The following is a 16,733-nucleotide window of genomic DNA, read 5'->3' on the forward strand; positions in this document are numbered from 1 at the left end:
TTTATACTGAAGTTATATTTACACAGAATATAACAGAGTCTTAAGAAGATTTGACAACTTTCAAGCTCTTGTGTTAGCGATATGGATGTTTATGAAAATGAAGCTTTTGGTAAAGAATGCTTCCTTCCTGACTGTTGGCCCTAAAACTGGGGAGATTGAGAGGTTAATAGCTCAAGATAGAGATCTCTGACTGTGCCAGAATGATAACAGCTGCGACAAATTATTTTATGACCCACCATCTCATGTTCTCAACAATAAGAAGATGAAGCCCATTACTGCAGCTAGCCATAAGTCTTAACAGCTTGTTTCTATCTCGAAGACATGCTCTTGAGATTTACAGAACTGAATGCTAAAACGGCTCTTCCTGTATCCCCTTAAGCAATTTTGAACTCAACTTCTTCCTAAACTGGTTCTTTCACTTGGGTTTTTCCTAGTCAGCCGGGTCAACACCCTATGAGCCCTGAGCTAGAAAACTGAAGAGTAGTTTTGACTCAGCTCCTGGGATGGGTTCAAGGGTGTCCCTCAAAAAGAGATGTTGAAGTCCTAACCCCCAGTTACCAGAAGGCCAGAATGTCACCTTATTTGGAAATAGGGTCACTGTGGATATAATTAATTGCAGCACAATCATACTGGAGTACAGTGGGCCCTTAATCCAATATGGCTGGGATCCTCACAAGAAGATGGGGACTCAGGGACGACCCCACGTGACTACAGAGGCAGAGTCTGGAGTAACAGCTCCAAGTCAAGGAACGCCAGAGGCCAGCCAGGAAAAGGCGAGGAAAGATTGTTCCCACAGTGTCAGAGGGGAACATGGTCTGCTGACACCTTGATTTCAGACTTCTAGATGCTTGAGCTGTGAGACGATACGTGTGTGCCCTCGGTTACGGCAGCCCTGGAGAACCAATGTGCTCTCTCTCCACTCATCCTCTCATCAGCTCGTTGCCAACTTCTGCCAGTTTGACTTCCTAAATATTTCTCAAATCTGACTCTTCCTCCACTTCTACTCTCACTGCTAAAGTTTAAGACCGTGTCATTTTTTTCTAATTGGTCTTCCTGCCTCCAGCCTCGACACTTATAAATCTATCTGCCGTAGGCTTCGGATTCCAAGGCAAACCAGATCACGTCCCTCTCCCCTTCTTAAAATCTCATCATGGCTGTCCCTTCGTTCACAGAGCAAAGGACAAGTTCTTTCATTTGGCACACGAGGCTTGCAATAGTCTGGCTGATGCTTCTATAATCTCATCATTCACCATGCCCAGCCTTGTACTTTATGCTCCAACAACAATGAGCTACTAGTAGTTTCCCTGCCCTCACTCTGTGCCTTTGTTCATGCTATGCCCTCTGCCCTTTACACCGCTTCACTTGGTTAACCCCTTTAAGACGGCTTAGGTATCACCTCTTCTGGGATCCTTCTCCTAATCAATACAGACCAGCAAGACACTAGATACCTTTTATCCTGCTCTGAGAATTCATTGGGTGGATGTACATCCCTCAACTTGCCCATTATCTATGTATCTGACTTTCCAAATAGGCTGTGACTCTTCAAGAGTAGTAACAGTATCTTATTTATATTGGTTTCTTTAGTCATTAATGCCAAATTAAAATTTCTAGCAACAGTGGGAAGGAAGGACTTTGGGGGAATTAAAAATCTTTTACAAACTAGTGAGTCCCAGAAATGTAAAGCTGGTTTATAATAGGGAAGAAAAATTCACTGTAATATATAGAACAAAGCAGGATACAAGAGAAAACTGGTACCTCCAAGAGATACAGAAAAAGCACTTGAAAAAACGCAACATCCCTTCATGATATTAAAAAAGAACTCTCAGCAAACAAGAAGGAGAAGGGATCTTCCTCAATCTGATAAAGGGCATCTACAAGAAACCTATAGGCTGAACACTCACAAGTTTGAGAACGAGTCAAAATGTCTGCTCTCACCACTTGAATTCGACATGATGCTGAAGGCGCCAGCCAGTGAAACAAGGCAACAAAAAGAGAGAAAAGGCATATAGATTGGCGAATGTAAAACCATCTGTGCAGATGACATGACTGTGTACATAGAAAAGCCTAAGGAATACACAAACCACTAAAACGAATATGCATATTTAGCGAGGTGGCAGATCGTAAGATCAACATACAAAAATCAATTGTATTGATATATATCAGCAACAATAAATTGAAAAAGAAATCAAGCAATACTATTTACAGTGGCAGCAAAACATCAGTTATCTAACAATAAATCTAGCAAAAGACAATAAATCCAGCAAAGCCCTGAAAAATCACAAAATACCGCTGGGAGAAATGAAAGATGACCAAAACAAAGGTTCACTGAAAGATTCAACATTGTTAAGCTTGCCACTCTCCACGTAAACTTAACAAAATCCCCAAAAAACTTCCAGCAGGCTATTTTGAGGAAATCAGAAAAGAGGATTCTGAATTTTATATGGAAATTCAAAGGATGTAGAATAGCCAAAATGACTTGGAAAAAAAAAAAAGCTGGAGGGCTAACACTACCTGATTTCAAGACTTATAAACTTAGAGTAATCAAGATGGTGTAATATTCATATCAAGATGGACAAATAGGTCAGTGCTACAGAACAGAGTCCAGAAACAGGCTGCACACATATAAAGAACTAAAATTTGACCAAGGTGCCAAGTAATTCAATCAGGCAAAAGGAAAGTTTCATTTTCCCCCATATGGTGAGAACCATCTAAGTATCTGCTTTCAACCTTGACCTCTATCTAATTCCATGCTCAAAAATGAATTTCAGATTACAGACCTAAATATAAAACTTATAAACAAAGTTTATAGAAGAAAAGGTAAGGGACGCCTGGCTGGCTCAGTCAGAGGAGCGTGCGACTCTTGATCTCGGGGCTGTGAGTTTGAACCCCACGTTGGGTGCAGAGATTACCTAAAAATAAAATCTTTAAAAAAAAAAAGTAAGACAATACCTTTGCAATCTTGAGGTAAGCAAAGATTTCTCAGACTAGACACAAAAAGAACAAACCACTAAAGATGGTAAATTGGGCTTCGTCAAAACCAAAACTTTTGGTTCAATAAAAGACCCAATTAAGAAATGAATAAACAAATCAAAGATAAATCTTAGAACTTATATCCCGAATATATTAAAAAAAATGCCTACAAATCAATAAAAAAATGAACAATGCCATTTCTAAAAATGGGCAAAAGACTTGAACACACATTTCACAAAAGAAGATAGATGAAAGACAAAGCAGCACATGAAAAAGTGCTCAACATCATTAGTTATTAGGAAAATATAAATAATGGGGCGCCTGGGTGGCTCAGGAGGTTAAGCATCCAACTCTTGACCTCAGCTCCAGTCTTAATCTCAGGGTCGTGAGTTCAAGCCCTGCGTTGGGCTCCACGCCCAGTGTGGAGACTATTGAAAAAAAAAAAAAGGAAAATATAAATTAAAAACACAATGAGATACCAATTCATGCCTAATAGAATGGCAAAAAAAAAAAAAAAAAAAAAAAAGATTAGCCACATCAGATGTTGGTGGGGATGTGGAGCAACTGAAACTCTCGTCCAATCCTGGTGGAGGTATAAAATGGTCCAACCACTTTGAAAAACTCTTTGGCAATTTCTTGTAAGATTAAATACACAACTTCCCTGGGATCCAGCAATTTTACTCCTAGGTATTTACCCAAGAATAATGAAAGCATATGTCCACAAAAGGTCATAGATAAGAATGTTTAGAGCAGCCTTATTCATAACAGCCCCGAACTGGAAACATTCCAAAATTCATCAACAGGAGAATGGGTTAAAAAAAAAATCAGTTATCAATACAATGGAATACTATTTAGTAACGAAAAAGAACAAACTTTTGATATACTCAACAACATGGATGTATCTCAAAAACATTAGGTTAAGCAAAAGAAGCCAGACACAGAAGGGTATGTATTGAATGGAGTGAAGGATTCCATTTTTATGACACCAAAACAGGCAAAAGTAATCTACGGTGATAGAAATTAGGTGGTGGGGAGGGGAGACTGACTAGAGATGGGCATAAGAGAACCTTCTGTGAGAATGGATATATTCTATTTCTTGTTTCTGCTGGGAAGTTACACGGATGTATACAACTGTCAAAATTCATCAAACTGTTCACTTAGGAACGTGTTAATTACATCTTTAAAAACTACTGCAAATCATGGGACGCCTGGGTAGCTCAGTTGGTTAAGCATCTGCCTGCAGCTCAGGTCATGATCCCAGGGTCCTGGGATCGAGTCCCGCATTGGGCTCCCTGCTCCACAGGGAGCCTGCTTCTCCCTCTCCCTCTGCTGCTCCCCCTGCTTGTGCACGCTCTTTCACTCTCTCTCTCTCCCTGACAAATAAATAGATAAAATCTTTTTAAAAATAAATAAAAACTATTGCAAATCAAAGGTCAGGAAAGCAGTTTTAGAAACAAATTAATTTCATTATTATTGGTTTAATTCATATATTTAAATACAGGCACTAAAGAGACAACCATTTGTACTTTTCATTTCAATAAAGCTCATAAATCAGTGTCAGTTATTTTTCCTTTGGCTCGGGCATGAGGACGAAGCCTTCTTCCATAAGCTGAAACATACAAAGGCTATTTTTGAACATGATTCTATGGGTATACATCAAATAAAATGTATAAACTATTACTGTAGAACACACAAGAGTTCCAACAAATGTGTTTACATAGAAAACAGATTATAGTTCTTGACTAATAAGAAATGTTGCCACTCTCCTTGAAAGTATTAGGGTCAGGCTCAAGGCTACTTCTGTGAATAAGATGAAGCTGTTATTTGGAAGACAAGAATGTAACTTCAGTTGTGCTCAACCATTTATCTTCCGCTGAGTCCTTCCACTGGCAGCCCATAACAACTGGAAGTCTCTGGAAAATCATTTAAGTCTAACTAAGACCAAACAAAAGTGAATTAACTTACCCAAGGCTTCACAGTCAAGAATTGAGCTGGAATTAAAATTCAAGTTTCTACATGCTGTAAATATCTACTCTTCTAGGTTCTGGGTAAAAGGTAACGTCACTGTCAGGTAGGTCAACCATCAAGTCTGACATTTGTGTAGTATTTAATGAGCCACAGAGAGCTTTCACATTTATTTTGAAGTGACCAGGATGGTATTGTCTTTATGTTACTGATGAGGCAAGAGACCCATATAGAAATAGTTAAAGCTTCTAGGCATGTCATTTTAGCTAAATGAACGAGAGCTAACTTAAGATTGTCTTGTATTAAAAAAACAAAACAAAACAATTCGGGACACCTGGGTGGCTCAGTCGGGTAAGCGGCTGCCTTCGGCTCAGGTCATGATCCCAGGGTCCTGGGATCAAGCCCCACATCGGGTTCCTTGCTCAGCAGGGAGCCTGCTTCTCCCTCTGCCTGCCGCTCTCCCTGCTTGTGCTCTGTCTCTCTCTCTCTGACAAATAAATAAATATAATCTTAAAAAAAAAAAACCAATTCATAAAGTATATCTCTGTCACTTCAACCTGATTGCTTACATTTCTTAATACAACTCTAAAAAATGTATTTCTATGGAGCTACAAACCCTTAAATTTCTGTTTTTGTTCATTTTTCATCTTCCCATTCTTTGCAAACTTCTCCGTGGTTCGGTCTTTGGTTCTCTGGTTTCCACTGGCTATGTTATCTCCCATCCTCACTCTGCTTTGGTTCTCACACAGATGACTTCCAGATGTGGCTCTCCAACCCTGATCTCTCTCCTCAGATTTGGTTCCAAACTTCTAATGGCCTGACAGTTATTTCCATCTTGATACATTCCTATTTCAAATTCAACACACGTCAAAAACGGAATTCATCATCTTCCCTGGAAAATCATCCACCTGTAGTTTTTCTGGAATATCCAAACCCAAAAGCTCAGAGCTACCTTTGACTCTTCCCTTCCCACAGCCAGCAGGCCTTCCTCCTTTCTTCGTAGTGTTTCGTGACTCTGTCAGCAGGTGGGTTTTGGCCCTGACTGCCTCATTCCTGGACTCCTGGGCAGCCCTCTCTCTAGCTCCCACGTTACCGCCAAATTACCCTCTCCTCTTCCTTGCTTTCATCCTGCCATTGTTCTGCCCCCAAAACTTTGAGAGCAGTTCAACATTCTGCTGGATAAAGCCCAAACATTCAAAGTTTCTCAAAAATCTGACCTCAACTACTTCTCTCTGTGAACCCAACTGGGTTTAGCCAAAAGGATCCATTCTACTGCCCCAATGCCTTACGCTTTCCCACCTCGTAGCTTTCGTCCCTGCTGGTCTCCTTCTCTGTTAGACCGCCTTCGTGGTGTCCTCTTTCTTCACCCCACCCCTCTCTAATCACAGCTCGCTGCTCTACCTCAGCTCAAAGGCATCTCTCTCACCTTTGACTTTACATGGAACAGTCCACTGTGTATATTATTCAAATGGCATGGTCTTGTTTTGTTCTGTTTTTTTCCCATTCCGTGTAGGTAGACACTGGAGGTCAGGGTTTGGCCCTCGCTAATTATTTTATAGCGCCTACATCACCAGCTCCAGAGCCTTGCTCCTAAGTCAATAAATATTTGTCGACTGACAACCGAAGCTGTTCGGTATCCTTATGAAGTTTACAGCAGAAATGTTCCATTTTTTAAAAGACTCTTATGCATACTCTGCTTAGCTGTTACACTGTGAGCTATATTTTTTATGGAAATTTTTCCAAAGCATGTTGACCCTGATCTGGTTACTGGGATGGTTATTTGAAGATGATAAATATCGCCTCTCTAAAGCCAGGCAATAGGAACAGTTCCAGAGGCAGGGTTCCACATTCCAAATAGGGACATCTCTGCCCTGGGCAGTTTTCATGCTTACAGTTCATTGGTCCTTAGTTCCCTTCCCAATTAAGTTAGCTGTAATAATTTTTTAATATAAATTTTAAGAAGTTAAATTTATATAACTGGCATTGCAGGCCCTGGAATCTTACTTCACTATAATGGACATCCATCATTCCAGCATCTTCTTTCATTGCTCCTTCTTCATCTATATTGGGAGTAATTTTCTTGAAGGCTGAACATCCATTAGGGAATAATTCTGTATGAATAGAAAGCAGTGAAAGGAATTTATTTTTTTAAAAAAAGCATTTTGTAAATAACAGCTTTACAGGGACTGGTTACCCTTAAAAACAAACGCAGATATTTTTGTGCCGATCAAAAATCCTACGTGCAATTTTCAGTCTGTAAAGAATTTTACAAATGATTCCCAACTACTACACATTTTACCAGTCTTTTCCCCCAAAATGCGAGCTCAAGTTACCAACAAGTAAGTTTCCTTCTTGGACTCTGCATCATCTCCAATGGCTAGTATAGGCAATGCTTCCCTAGTGTCATCTAACACTTTGATCCTGTATGTTTCTCGTTTGTCCCCTAATCAAGGAGGGCATGTACTTTTCAGGTAACCAGAGAATAAACTTTTGTAACCATTTCTAGTTCCTAATTTCACTGTAGAACTGGAAAAGGAAGTGGGTCGTTGGAGGAAGCCTAGCCTAGGACTTGTAAGAGAGGCAGAAAGAGAAAACATATGGCAGGGCTGAAGCATCCTTGGAGAAAAGGGGCAGGCACTGGGAGAATCGGAGCTTTCGGAGTTCGAGGGCTTCAGGTCTATCACTAATTGCGTGATTCGAGACATGCTCATCCCTCTAGAACCGTAAAAAGTTTCATCGGCTGTAAAACAGAGAGAACAGCTACTTCGTGAGAATTAAAGGAAATGCAAAGTGTTTAGAACAGAACCTAGCATATAAGGAGTGTTGAATGAGTTATTAACGACCAAAGCTACCAATAAATAAATGGGCTTTTCCAAGATTGGACAATTGTTGCCAGCTGGCAGAGTAAGTAAGGCTACAGCTGGGCCCCTGGGAAGCAGCAAGTGAGCCCAAGCTGAGAACAGCTGCTGTAGGATCGTGGACCAAATGGTTCCTGTCAAGCGAGAGTCTAGGTAGAGAAGGCAGGCCACGCGGCTGCCCTACACACTCTGGACAGGGGAACATGTCCAAACAGCTCTTGTCGTGGCTGCCTTCATTTACCCTTCTGTAAGTGGGCTGTAATTTAAGAGTTACGGGAAATCCAGGCTCCTTATAAAAGAATCTGCTAGTCAGTGAAAAGTGGCTGGTCACAAGCGAAAAAAAACTGTTGCAATCTATTGTTCTACACCCTCTAGAACAGTGGTGCTTAGAAAGCATGATCTACTCACAGCTAAAGCGCTGGAAAGCTTCCCGAGGTTAGAGGTTGGGGGGAAAAAGAAGGAAGACTTAAGAGAGTCAGACTTCATATTTAGGAGATTTCTCAGAATTCTGTTACCAAAAAAAAAAAAAAAGGTCAGGTATTGGGGCTTGGATTTTGCCAACTCCTCTTGTCTAAATGAAAGCTAACTGGACATAGGCCATCTGGTAAGAGGCTTGATGGAGCGTGAGTTATCAAGTAAGCACCATGCTTCTGTGAGAGAATCAGAGAGAGAGACAGAATTCGGGTGAGGGAAGATGGGGTCATTCTGAAGTCCTTCAAGAATGGAGAAACACACTGGGGGCAGTCAGTGGATTTCTGTGAAGGAAGGAGAAGCAGAAATGAAAATGAGATTTACTTTGACCCAATGGACTTTAGGGCCATTTTTGTTCAAAGAAATTAGGTAATAAAAGCCACTGAAGATAGGGCGTGACACACTCCGTTTCTGAAGACAAGCATGCCTCAAATGGTCTGTGATAGACTTCTAGGAGCAATCTATTCAAAGCGCTGGACCACAACAAGATAAGGAACCAGCACCAGAACGTAAATCAATACATCTTTTCCTTCTTCGAGGAAGTCTACGGGGGAACAAATGTCCACTGAATTAAATATGCCCAGGGACATAGCTGATTTACATTTAGGATAATACTCCTTAGCTTGCTGTGGACCAGTAACAAACAGGTCTCAGATCGGCCACTCTCTGGGTAGTGCATTAGGAGAATGTTTTGAAATCGAGGAGAAAATGTCCCACTTGATCACCTCTGTGAAGTCAAGAGCCAGGCAGGAGGGAAGAGGGCCCCCAAAACTTGAGCGAAGCGATAGAGTGTAGTCCTCGACAGAGAAAAACCATCAGTCCCTGAAGGCCTCTAGCCGCTAGGTCCATGACTAGGGAAGAAATTCCTGTCTGCTCTGAGATTTATTAAGTGATTCCCAAATCTAGGATTCTTCTAGAATGCTGTAATTTAGGGGAGGGCAAAAAGAGGCACACTCCTATGCCTGAGATCAGATGAGGGTACAGCATCGTGGGAGAGAGTCTTCTGGTATATATTTTAAGTAGAAGGAGGGCAAATTATGTTTTTTTTTTTTTCTCAGAAACTGACAGGTCAACACCCACTTCGAAGTTTGATGTCTGCTTCATCTGGCAGAAAGCCTACCGTTATGGATTGCTAGCCTCGGATTCCACTATTCTTGCTAAGTGTGTTATCTTGATTCCTATGCCTGATGACGTAACTTTACCTAGAGGAGACTATAACCCCTTGTTTGCTTAATTTATTAGCACCCACCAAACTATCCAATGATATGAGGACCCTTTTGGTTGTGAGGGTCTTTAAAATGCTGGAAAGATTTTCAGATGAAGCAAGTTGCTGAATCTAGAAGTGGCCAGTGTATATACCCCAACAAAGGGAGGCATGCATTTCAGGAACCTCACATAGCCCTGTGTAGCATTACAGAAGGTGGTATTCAAGAGTCTGCTATCGATCTTTCTGGTATATGACCTGGATTCCTGACCTTGCCCTTCATAGCTATAGCTTCTCGATTCCTGACTGCTGTCCCAGGGAAAGCAAGATGCAAACGGTCCAAGGACAGACCATTACCCTGAGCACAAGTGATCCCAGGGGAAAAAAAAAAAAAGTGGGGAGGAGCTTGGAGGATGGGGCAGCAGTCCAATGCTTGATAAAGTAAGACTGCTGGTCAGAAGAAGGATAAGAGGTTGAAAGTCCTGAGAGGAGGGCAAAAGAGGGGAAAGGCTGTGATTGGCAAGGAATCGGGAAATAAAAAGCCTGCAGAACTTAAGCTATCAGATCCTGGGTACAAAGAGTTGAGAAAGGGAGCAACATTACCCTATAAGGAATGAAAAGAACAGACTCTATGGGAAAGGAAATTCCTTTTTCTGGGTTGTTGGGGGAGCCCTCTAGGACGGAAGCTCTGTTGAACCTTGGACGCCAAGTGGGGGTGGAAGAATGCAGAGACTTGACTCTTGTCTTCCCCGGTGGGGGGGGGGGGCGGCGCAGAGAACAGTTGTGCCTGCCCTCAGGAAGAGAAGAGGGAGAGGTACATAAAGTCTAGCCTCCAAAGGAGATCTAGAATATTTGGGGCTTCTCAGATAAAAGAGAAATAGGGACATTTAGGCCTGGTTTCTATTTTATATCTGTGGGGGTAAGAGTAACCAACACCCAGTAAGCATCACCACTTAGAGGTAACTTACGTAAAAGGAAGAGAATGATAATGCCTAGGGTCCCTCTAGTAGGAAGAGCAAGAGCTTTGGCTGACTGAAAGAAGTGGGGGTGGGAGTGGCAGGGAGAACTGCACGTCTCCTTCCCCTTTCCCTTTCCAGTTCCGTGCCTGCAACATGAAAAAAAAGGATCTAGAAATAGGCCATTGCTGGTCTTCTGGAGTCAGCCCCCCGGAAGCGGGGGGGGGGGGGGGGGGGCGGTGCAAGCCTTTGCTTATTAGGCAACCACCCAATGGGACAAACTAGTTTTTTTCCTTAAAAACTCTAAACAGGAGAACATCTGTCTTCAGTATGTGAGCTGGTCAGTAGTATTTCATTTCATCTTGATTAAAAGAAGTGCTTTATAATGACTTCAAGAGAAATGGCATAGGAGTTTGAGAAAGCAAAATTTTTGCAATTGAGCTGTCGAAGATTTAAAATACCTTCTAACTCTCCTTCCCCTTTGTCCTCATGATCAAAGGACACTTAACAGTAGAAAGGTTGTGGAATTGCTCAACTATTTTTGTGAAGTCTGTCTTTAAGTGTTAATAAAACTTTTTTTTTTTTTTCTTTTCTGCACTCAACTGTATACTTTTATTTACCGGGCAAATATCCAGCTCTTACCTAGATCCTGAAGTTCTCAGACTGGATAACAGGTTAACGGATTAAGTTTTTAACTTGTGTTTTCAATTAGTAGTCCGCATTGGTATAACTAGCATAGTTTAATCAGCTAATCACCAAAAGAAGGTGTTCTGGATCCTCGGAATGACTAAAGCCAAGGGTGGGGGGAACCCTGAGGATTTTACCACTGCCATGATTTTGGAATCAGCTTTGCTAGTTTAAGCAAGTAGGATTTTCCAAGTTTAAAAATAGATGGCAGCTATAAATAAATATGTAAACTCCTAAATTTGACATTATGTTTTGTTTAAAATGCTAAACATTTTTTCCTACTCTGAGAGGGGCCCCCTGATTTCTATGAAGGGTAAACTCTGAAAAACCTCGAAGGGATCATGAAGTAAGTATTTAAATGGGGGTCGGGCAAAATGGGTGAAGGGGAGTGGGAGATACAGGCTTCCAGTTATGGAATGAATAAGTCACAGGAATAAAAGGCACAGCATAGGACTGTAATCACTGGTACTGTAATAGTGTTGTTTGGTGACAGATGGGAGCTACACTCGTGGTGAGCATAACATAATGTACAGAGAAGTTAAATCACTATGTTGTACACCTGACACTAGTTTAACATTGTGTGTCAACTATACTCAAATAAAAATAAAGGTTTTTAAGCACCATTTACACTTACTGAAACATGTCACACTGTTTGGTGTTCAGGCTAGCTGCCTCAAGCTAATGTCCAAAAAACCCACAGCAATATTTATATATATATATATATATATATATATTTTTTTTTTTTAGTTGCTATTTGTCCAGTCTTATATTTTTAAAGCTTAAGGATTGATAGTGGAGATGAATAATTCTTGATTTTTGCTTAATTGTAGGGTTTTTGGACTTGTGGAAACAAATTCTAGGGAAATATTTTAATGTTTCTAACCATTTTCAGTGGACATAAAACTCTATTGCGGATTTCTCTAATTAAAAAGAGGAGGTAATATTAACCTCATTTGTCTGAAAAATAGACCTAAAAACGTTTTAGTGTGTTTATTTATTTATTTTTTTAGATTTTATTTATTTATTTAAGACAGAGAGAATGAGAGAGAGAGAGAGAGCACATGAGAGGGGGGAGGGTCAGAGGGTGAAGCAGGCTCCCTGCCGAGCAGGGAGCCCGATGCGGGACTCGATCGAGGGACTCCAGGATCATGACCCGAGCCGAAGGCAGTCGCTTAACCAACTGAGCCACCCAGGCGCCCCGTTTTAGTGTGTTTAGAGTTCTCATATTAGTTTATTTGGAATTTCAGTATTTCACAGGCAGACCAGTGATGTAGGAAAAAAAATCTCAAATGGGGTCTTCTTTTGATAAGTAAGATTTTCTACTTTCAAACCACCTTGTACTAAAAGGAGAAAACTAGAGTATGCCAATTTCAAACACATGGATTGTTAAAAAAATATTTCAGTATCAAACAGAAAGTGTTCATTTAAAATATAAGTAAAATGAATCTACATTTTAGTCATGACACCATGCTTGGGAAGGCTCTTTTTGGAAAGAGGTTCTCCCCACATGGGTGGTATTATACGAGGCAATCAAACACTGAGCCTTAGACGTGAAATGAAAGCCATATCGTTAGCTGTAGGAATTCTGGAGTTAAAAAACAAAAACAAAACAAAATATGGCTGTGTTCTCATAGACCAAGCCAGAGTGATAGGACTCCCACAAGACGGTTTCATTTTGCTCTCATGTTACTCATTCAACTGCCTTAAAGTAGCTTGGCCATTATGATAGATAGTGGAAGGTTTCTTTGCAATAATCCATTGCCGATCAATTTTTAAACCTAGCTCAACTGTTTTACTACTTGAGTAGTTTTTACAGTAGGAGCCAGCAATATTGTTTCAGAAAGGGAAGCTTTCTGGCAGATTCTTGAATTAGACCTGCTGGATCCTGAAGCCCTTCAAGACCATTGACTCCCTTTTTGTTTCTCACCCTCCCCCCCGTCCCGGGGCCACTCCCCACCTCTCCGCCAGCTCTATTGACATAATTGATATATAACACTGTGTAAGTTTAAGGTGTGTGTGTTGATTCAATATGTGTATATTGCAAAACGATCACCACAGCGGTGTTAACGCCAACACATAATTACCATTTTGGGGGAGATGAGAATATTTAAGATCTACCCTCTCAGCAACTTTCAAGTATATAACGCAGTATCGTTAACTATAATCACTGTGCTGTGCATGAGATCTCCAGAATTTATTCATCTTGTAACTGAAAGTTTCTACCCTTTGACCAACATCTTCCCAGTTTTCCCCACCCCCCAGCCCCTGGCAACTACCATTCCACTCTCTGCTTCTGTGACTTCAACTTTTTAGATACTACATGAAAGTGAGATCGTACAGTGTTTGTCTTTTGCTTTCTGACTCATTCCACTTAGAGAGCACCCTCAAGGTCCGTTCATATTGCCCAAAATGGCAGGATTTCCTTTTTCTTGTGGCTGAATAACATTCTATTGTGTATATGTGCCACATCTTTATCCATTCATACGTATCCATTTCGTATGTTTTTGTGTCATTAATTAGCATCTTTTCATTTCAGCTTGAAGAACTCCTTTCAGCATATCTTGCAAGGCAGGTCTAGTGGTGATGAACTCCTTCAGCTTTTGTTTGCCTGGGAACGTTTATCTGTCCTTCATTTCTGAAGGACAACTTTGCTGGGAAGAGTGCTCTTGACTGGCAGTTTTATTCTTTCAGCGCTCTGAATAGATCATTTCGCTCTCTCCTTCCCTGCAAGGTTCTGCTGAGAAATCCACTGAAAGCTTTATGGGGTTCCCTTGTAAGTTACAAACTTATTTTTCCTGCTGCCCTCGGATTCTTTGTCTTTTGATAGTTTTACTATAACGTGTCTTTAGAGAAGCTCTCTTTGAGTTTTTTGGGGGATCTCTGAGCCTCGTGAACATGGGTGTCCAAATCTCTCCCTAGATTTGGGATGTTCTCAGCCATTATTTCTTGAAATAAAAGCCTTCTGTCTCCTTCTCGGACTCTTGAGAGTTCACGGATTGTTTCTTTTGATGCTGTCCCAAAGATCACCCACGTAGACTTCTTTACTCTCATTCTTTTGTCCTTTGTTCTTCTCTGATGAGGTCATTTTAAAGGTCCTGGCTTCTTCTTCCTTTTTTTTTTTTTTAAAGATTTATTTATTTATTTTAGAGGGGAGGGGCAGGGGAGAAGGAGAGAGAATCTCAAGCAGACAACCCACTGAGCATGGAGCCCGCGTTCACGACCCTGAGACTGTGACCCGAGCCTGAACCAAGAGTCGGATGCTTAACCGACCGAGCCACGCATGTATCCCATCAAAGGTCCTGGTTTCTAATTCACAGATTAGTTCTTCTGCTTGATCCATTCTGCCGGTAATGCTCTCTGTTGCATTTTTCACTTCATTCATTGTATTCTCCAATGCCAGAATTTGTGTTTTCTTAAAAATTTCTATATTTAACTTCTTGCTGTGTTCTTGTATTGTTTTCCTGATTTCATTGTGTTGTCTTTCTGTTTTATTGCAGCTCATTAAGCTTCTTTAACACAGTTCTTTTGTTTTCTTGATGAGGTAAATTGCAGAGCTCCAGGTCTTTGGCACCGGTTACTAGAAGAGTACTGTGATCCTTTGGTGGTGTCATGTTTCCTTTGTTTTTCCTGTTCTCTGAAGTCTTGCATCTGAAAGTAGCAGCCATCTCCAACCACCTTTACTGACTGACTTTGGGAGAGAAATACCTTCCATCTGCCCTGCTAGGGAGTCTGCGGCTTTCCCAGACCCACTAGGGATATCCCTGCTTCACACTTCATGCTCCCCTTTGTGGCAGATTCCTTAAGCTTGTATGCCTTCTCTCCATCATGCAACACACCAGGCTGGGTGCTAACAGCTCCCTTTTGCTCTGTCAAGGGTGATGCTAAAGCTCAAGTCTGTGGTCCCTTAGTGGCCTACAGATTCTGGATGGCTCTCTGGTCGTCTGCCAAAGCTTGCTCTCTCCACCCATCAGGAGAACACACAGGGAGCCGGCTATAGGATAAAGGAGTATGGGGTGTAGATGCACAGAGTACGGAGAGTGCCTGTGGGCTAGATGGGGCGGGAGGGGGGTGGAATCCATGAGCTAAGTGTCCCTAGTGCCTTGTTGGCAGGGTTCTGAATGGGGCCTGCAAGGCAGCTAGTAGGATCCCTGTCTTTTTAGTGTCCTCTAGGAGTTCTATCTGCATCACTCCCCGCCTCTTCCTGCCGCCAGTCATGTGGCTCCTGAGCCAGGACTCTGGCGGGGCAAGAGAGAAATAGGCCTCTTTGGCAGGTCCTGTACTGCTGGGGAAGCCAGGTGCCCATTCACAGCCTCTCACTTTTTCCCACTGAAGAAATCGTGGGTGAGAAGGTCTCTCTTGGCACTGAGCTGTGCCACCTCGAGGAAGGGGACGCCTGAGTCAAGTCAAACTGGTCCTCTTACCCTCCCCAAGGCATCCGAACTTGTATCTGTTTTGCTCCAAAGGCATGCTAGAACATCTCAACTGGACCCCTGGACTTGCACCCAGGTCCTCTCATCTGTGGATGACTGTCTAAGGCAGTGTTCTCCAGGGGCTCTCAGACCGCAGCTGAGAAGGGCTAGGGCCTGCTAGGGGACCAAGGTCCGACTGCCCGTTACCTAACGTATGGGTGGGATTCCTCCCCAGGCCCCTGGGCACACGGTGCTGGATCCCACAGCTCCCACAGAGGCACTTTTGTCCACAGAGAGATGCCCAACTGTAGGAGGGGAGGGTATACAAACAAGGGACACCTTATTTGGCCATCTTGCTGATGTGCTAACTGCCTTTTAATACCAAAGTATTGGTGCATGAAAGTGGCTACAGAGATATCACTGGTAGGCAGTATTTGTGAAGCTGAGAGAGATGAGGGGAAAACAAATGATCTCTATTAACCCGAGCTTCCCATAAGCCCTGAGAAGAATTTAATCGGTGGCAATCTTCCAGGGAGACAGTCTTGAAAAAATAAACACTGGGCATCAGGCCTGGCCCTGTACTATTTAACTTATTCTTGTGCTCTTAATGGAAGCAGAAGGCAAAATGAATAATCCAGTTTTCTTTTATAACAACTTCTGTTTAACACGGAATGGGGCTAAAGGTGAACATAGTTTTCGGAGCTCAATGACATCAAGCTACAAACATAAAAACTCTCGCGCTAATGGAAATCCTCCCTGTCTCTAAGAGCAGAAATATCTTACTTTTTCGATGAAGAAACTCTGCAACCAAAGCGGCCACGTGGACATAACACATTGCTGCCTGAAAAAGGAGGACAAAGAAAGAACGGTCAGCCCGTGTTCCAGGGTTTTTGCAGGATTGTGCTTAGAACAAAGTCTGAAGTCGTCACCTCTGAAAAATCTCCATTCTTTATATGAATCTTGGCCATGCTATCGAGCCAGGTTTTCCTGAGCTCTGGGGTGCTTGCATAGGACTTGGCCAAGCTATACTGGAGATCAATGAGCATTTCAGGATCTTTCTCATGCTCCTTCATTTGAGCAGTGGCCATAAGAACGGTACGGATTCTCTTGGTCAAGTCTTTGACTTCTGTGGGAAAAGCAGTTGCCTAATTTCAAAACAAACAAACAAAAGACATGTTCATTAATATTATCAATGTCCTCTAAGCCTTGGCAT

At 41.9% G+C, this 16,733-nt stretch overlaps 1 protein-coding gene across 2 annotated transcripts in view; it reads right to left on the reverse strand.

Moving 5' to 3' along the window:
- DOCK11 (dedicator of cytokinesis 11) overlaps window positions 1–16,733 on the reverse strand; it is a 189,068-nt gene that overhangs the window by 24,334 nt on the left and 148,001 nt on the right. For both annotated transcript variants that reach the window (XM_032391396.1, XM_032391395.1), the window contains 3 exons: window positions 16,450–16,665; window positions 16,304–16,361; window positions 6,940–7,046 (listed from right to left, as the gene is read on the reverse strand). In XM_032391396.1, the coding sequence (XP_032247287.1) occupies window positions 6,940–7,046; window positions 16,304–16,361; window positions 16,450–16,665 (381 nt within the window). The remainder of the gene's footprint in view (window positions 1–6,939; window positions 7,047–16,303; window positions 16,362–16,449; window positions 16,666–16,733) is intronic.

This window comes from Phoca vitulina, unplaced genomic scaffold (genome assembly GCF_004348235.1).
Source record: "Phoca vitulina isolate PV1807 unplaced genomic scaffold, GSC_HSeal_1.0 scaffold62, whole genome shotgun sequence".
Lineage (NCBI taxonomy): Eukaryota > Metazoa > Chordata > Mammalia > Carnivora > Phocidae > Phoca > Phoca vitulina.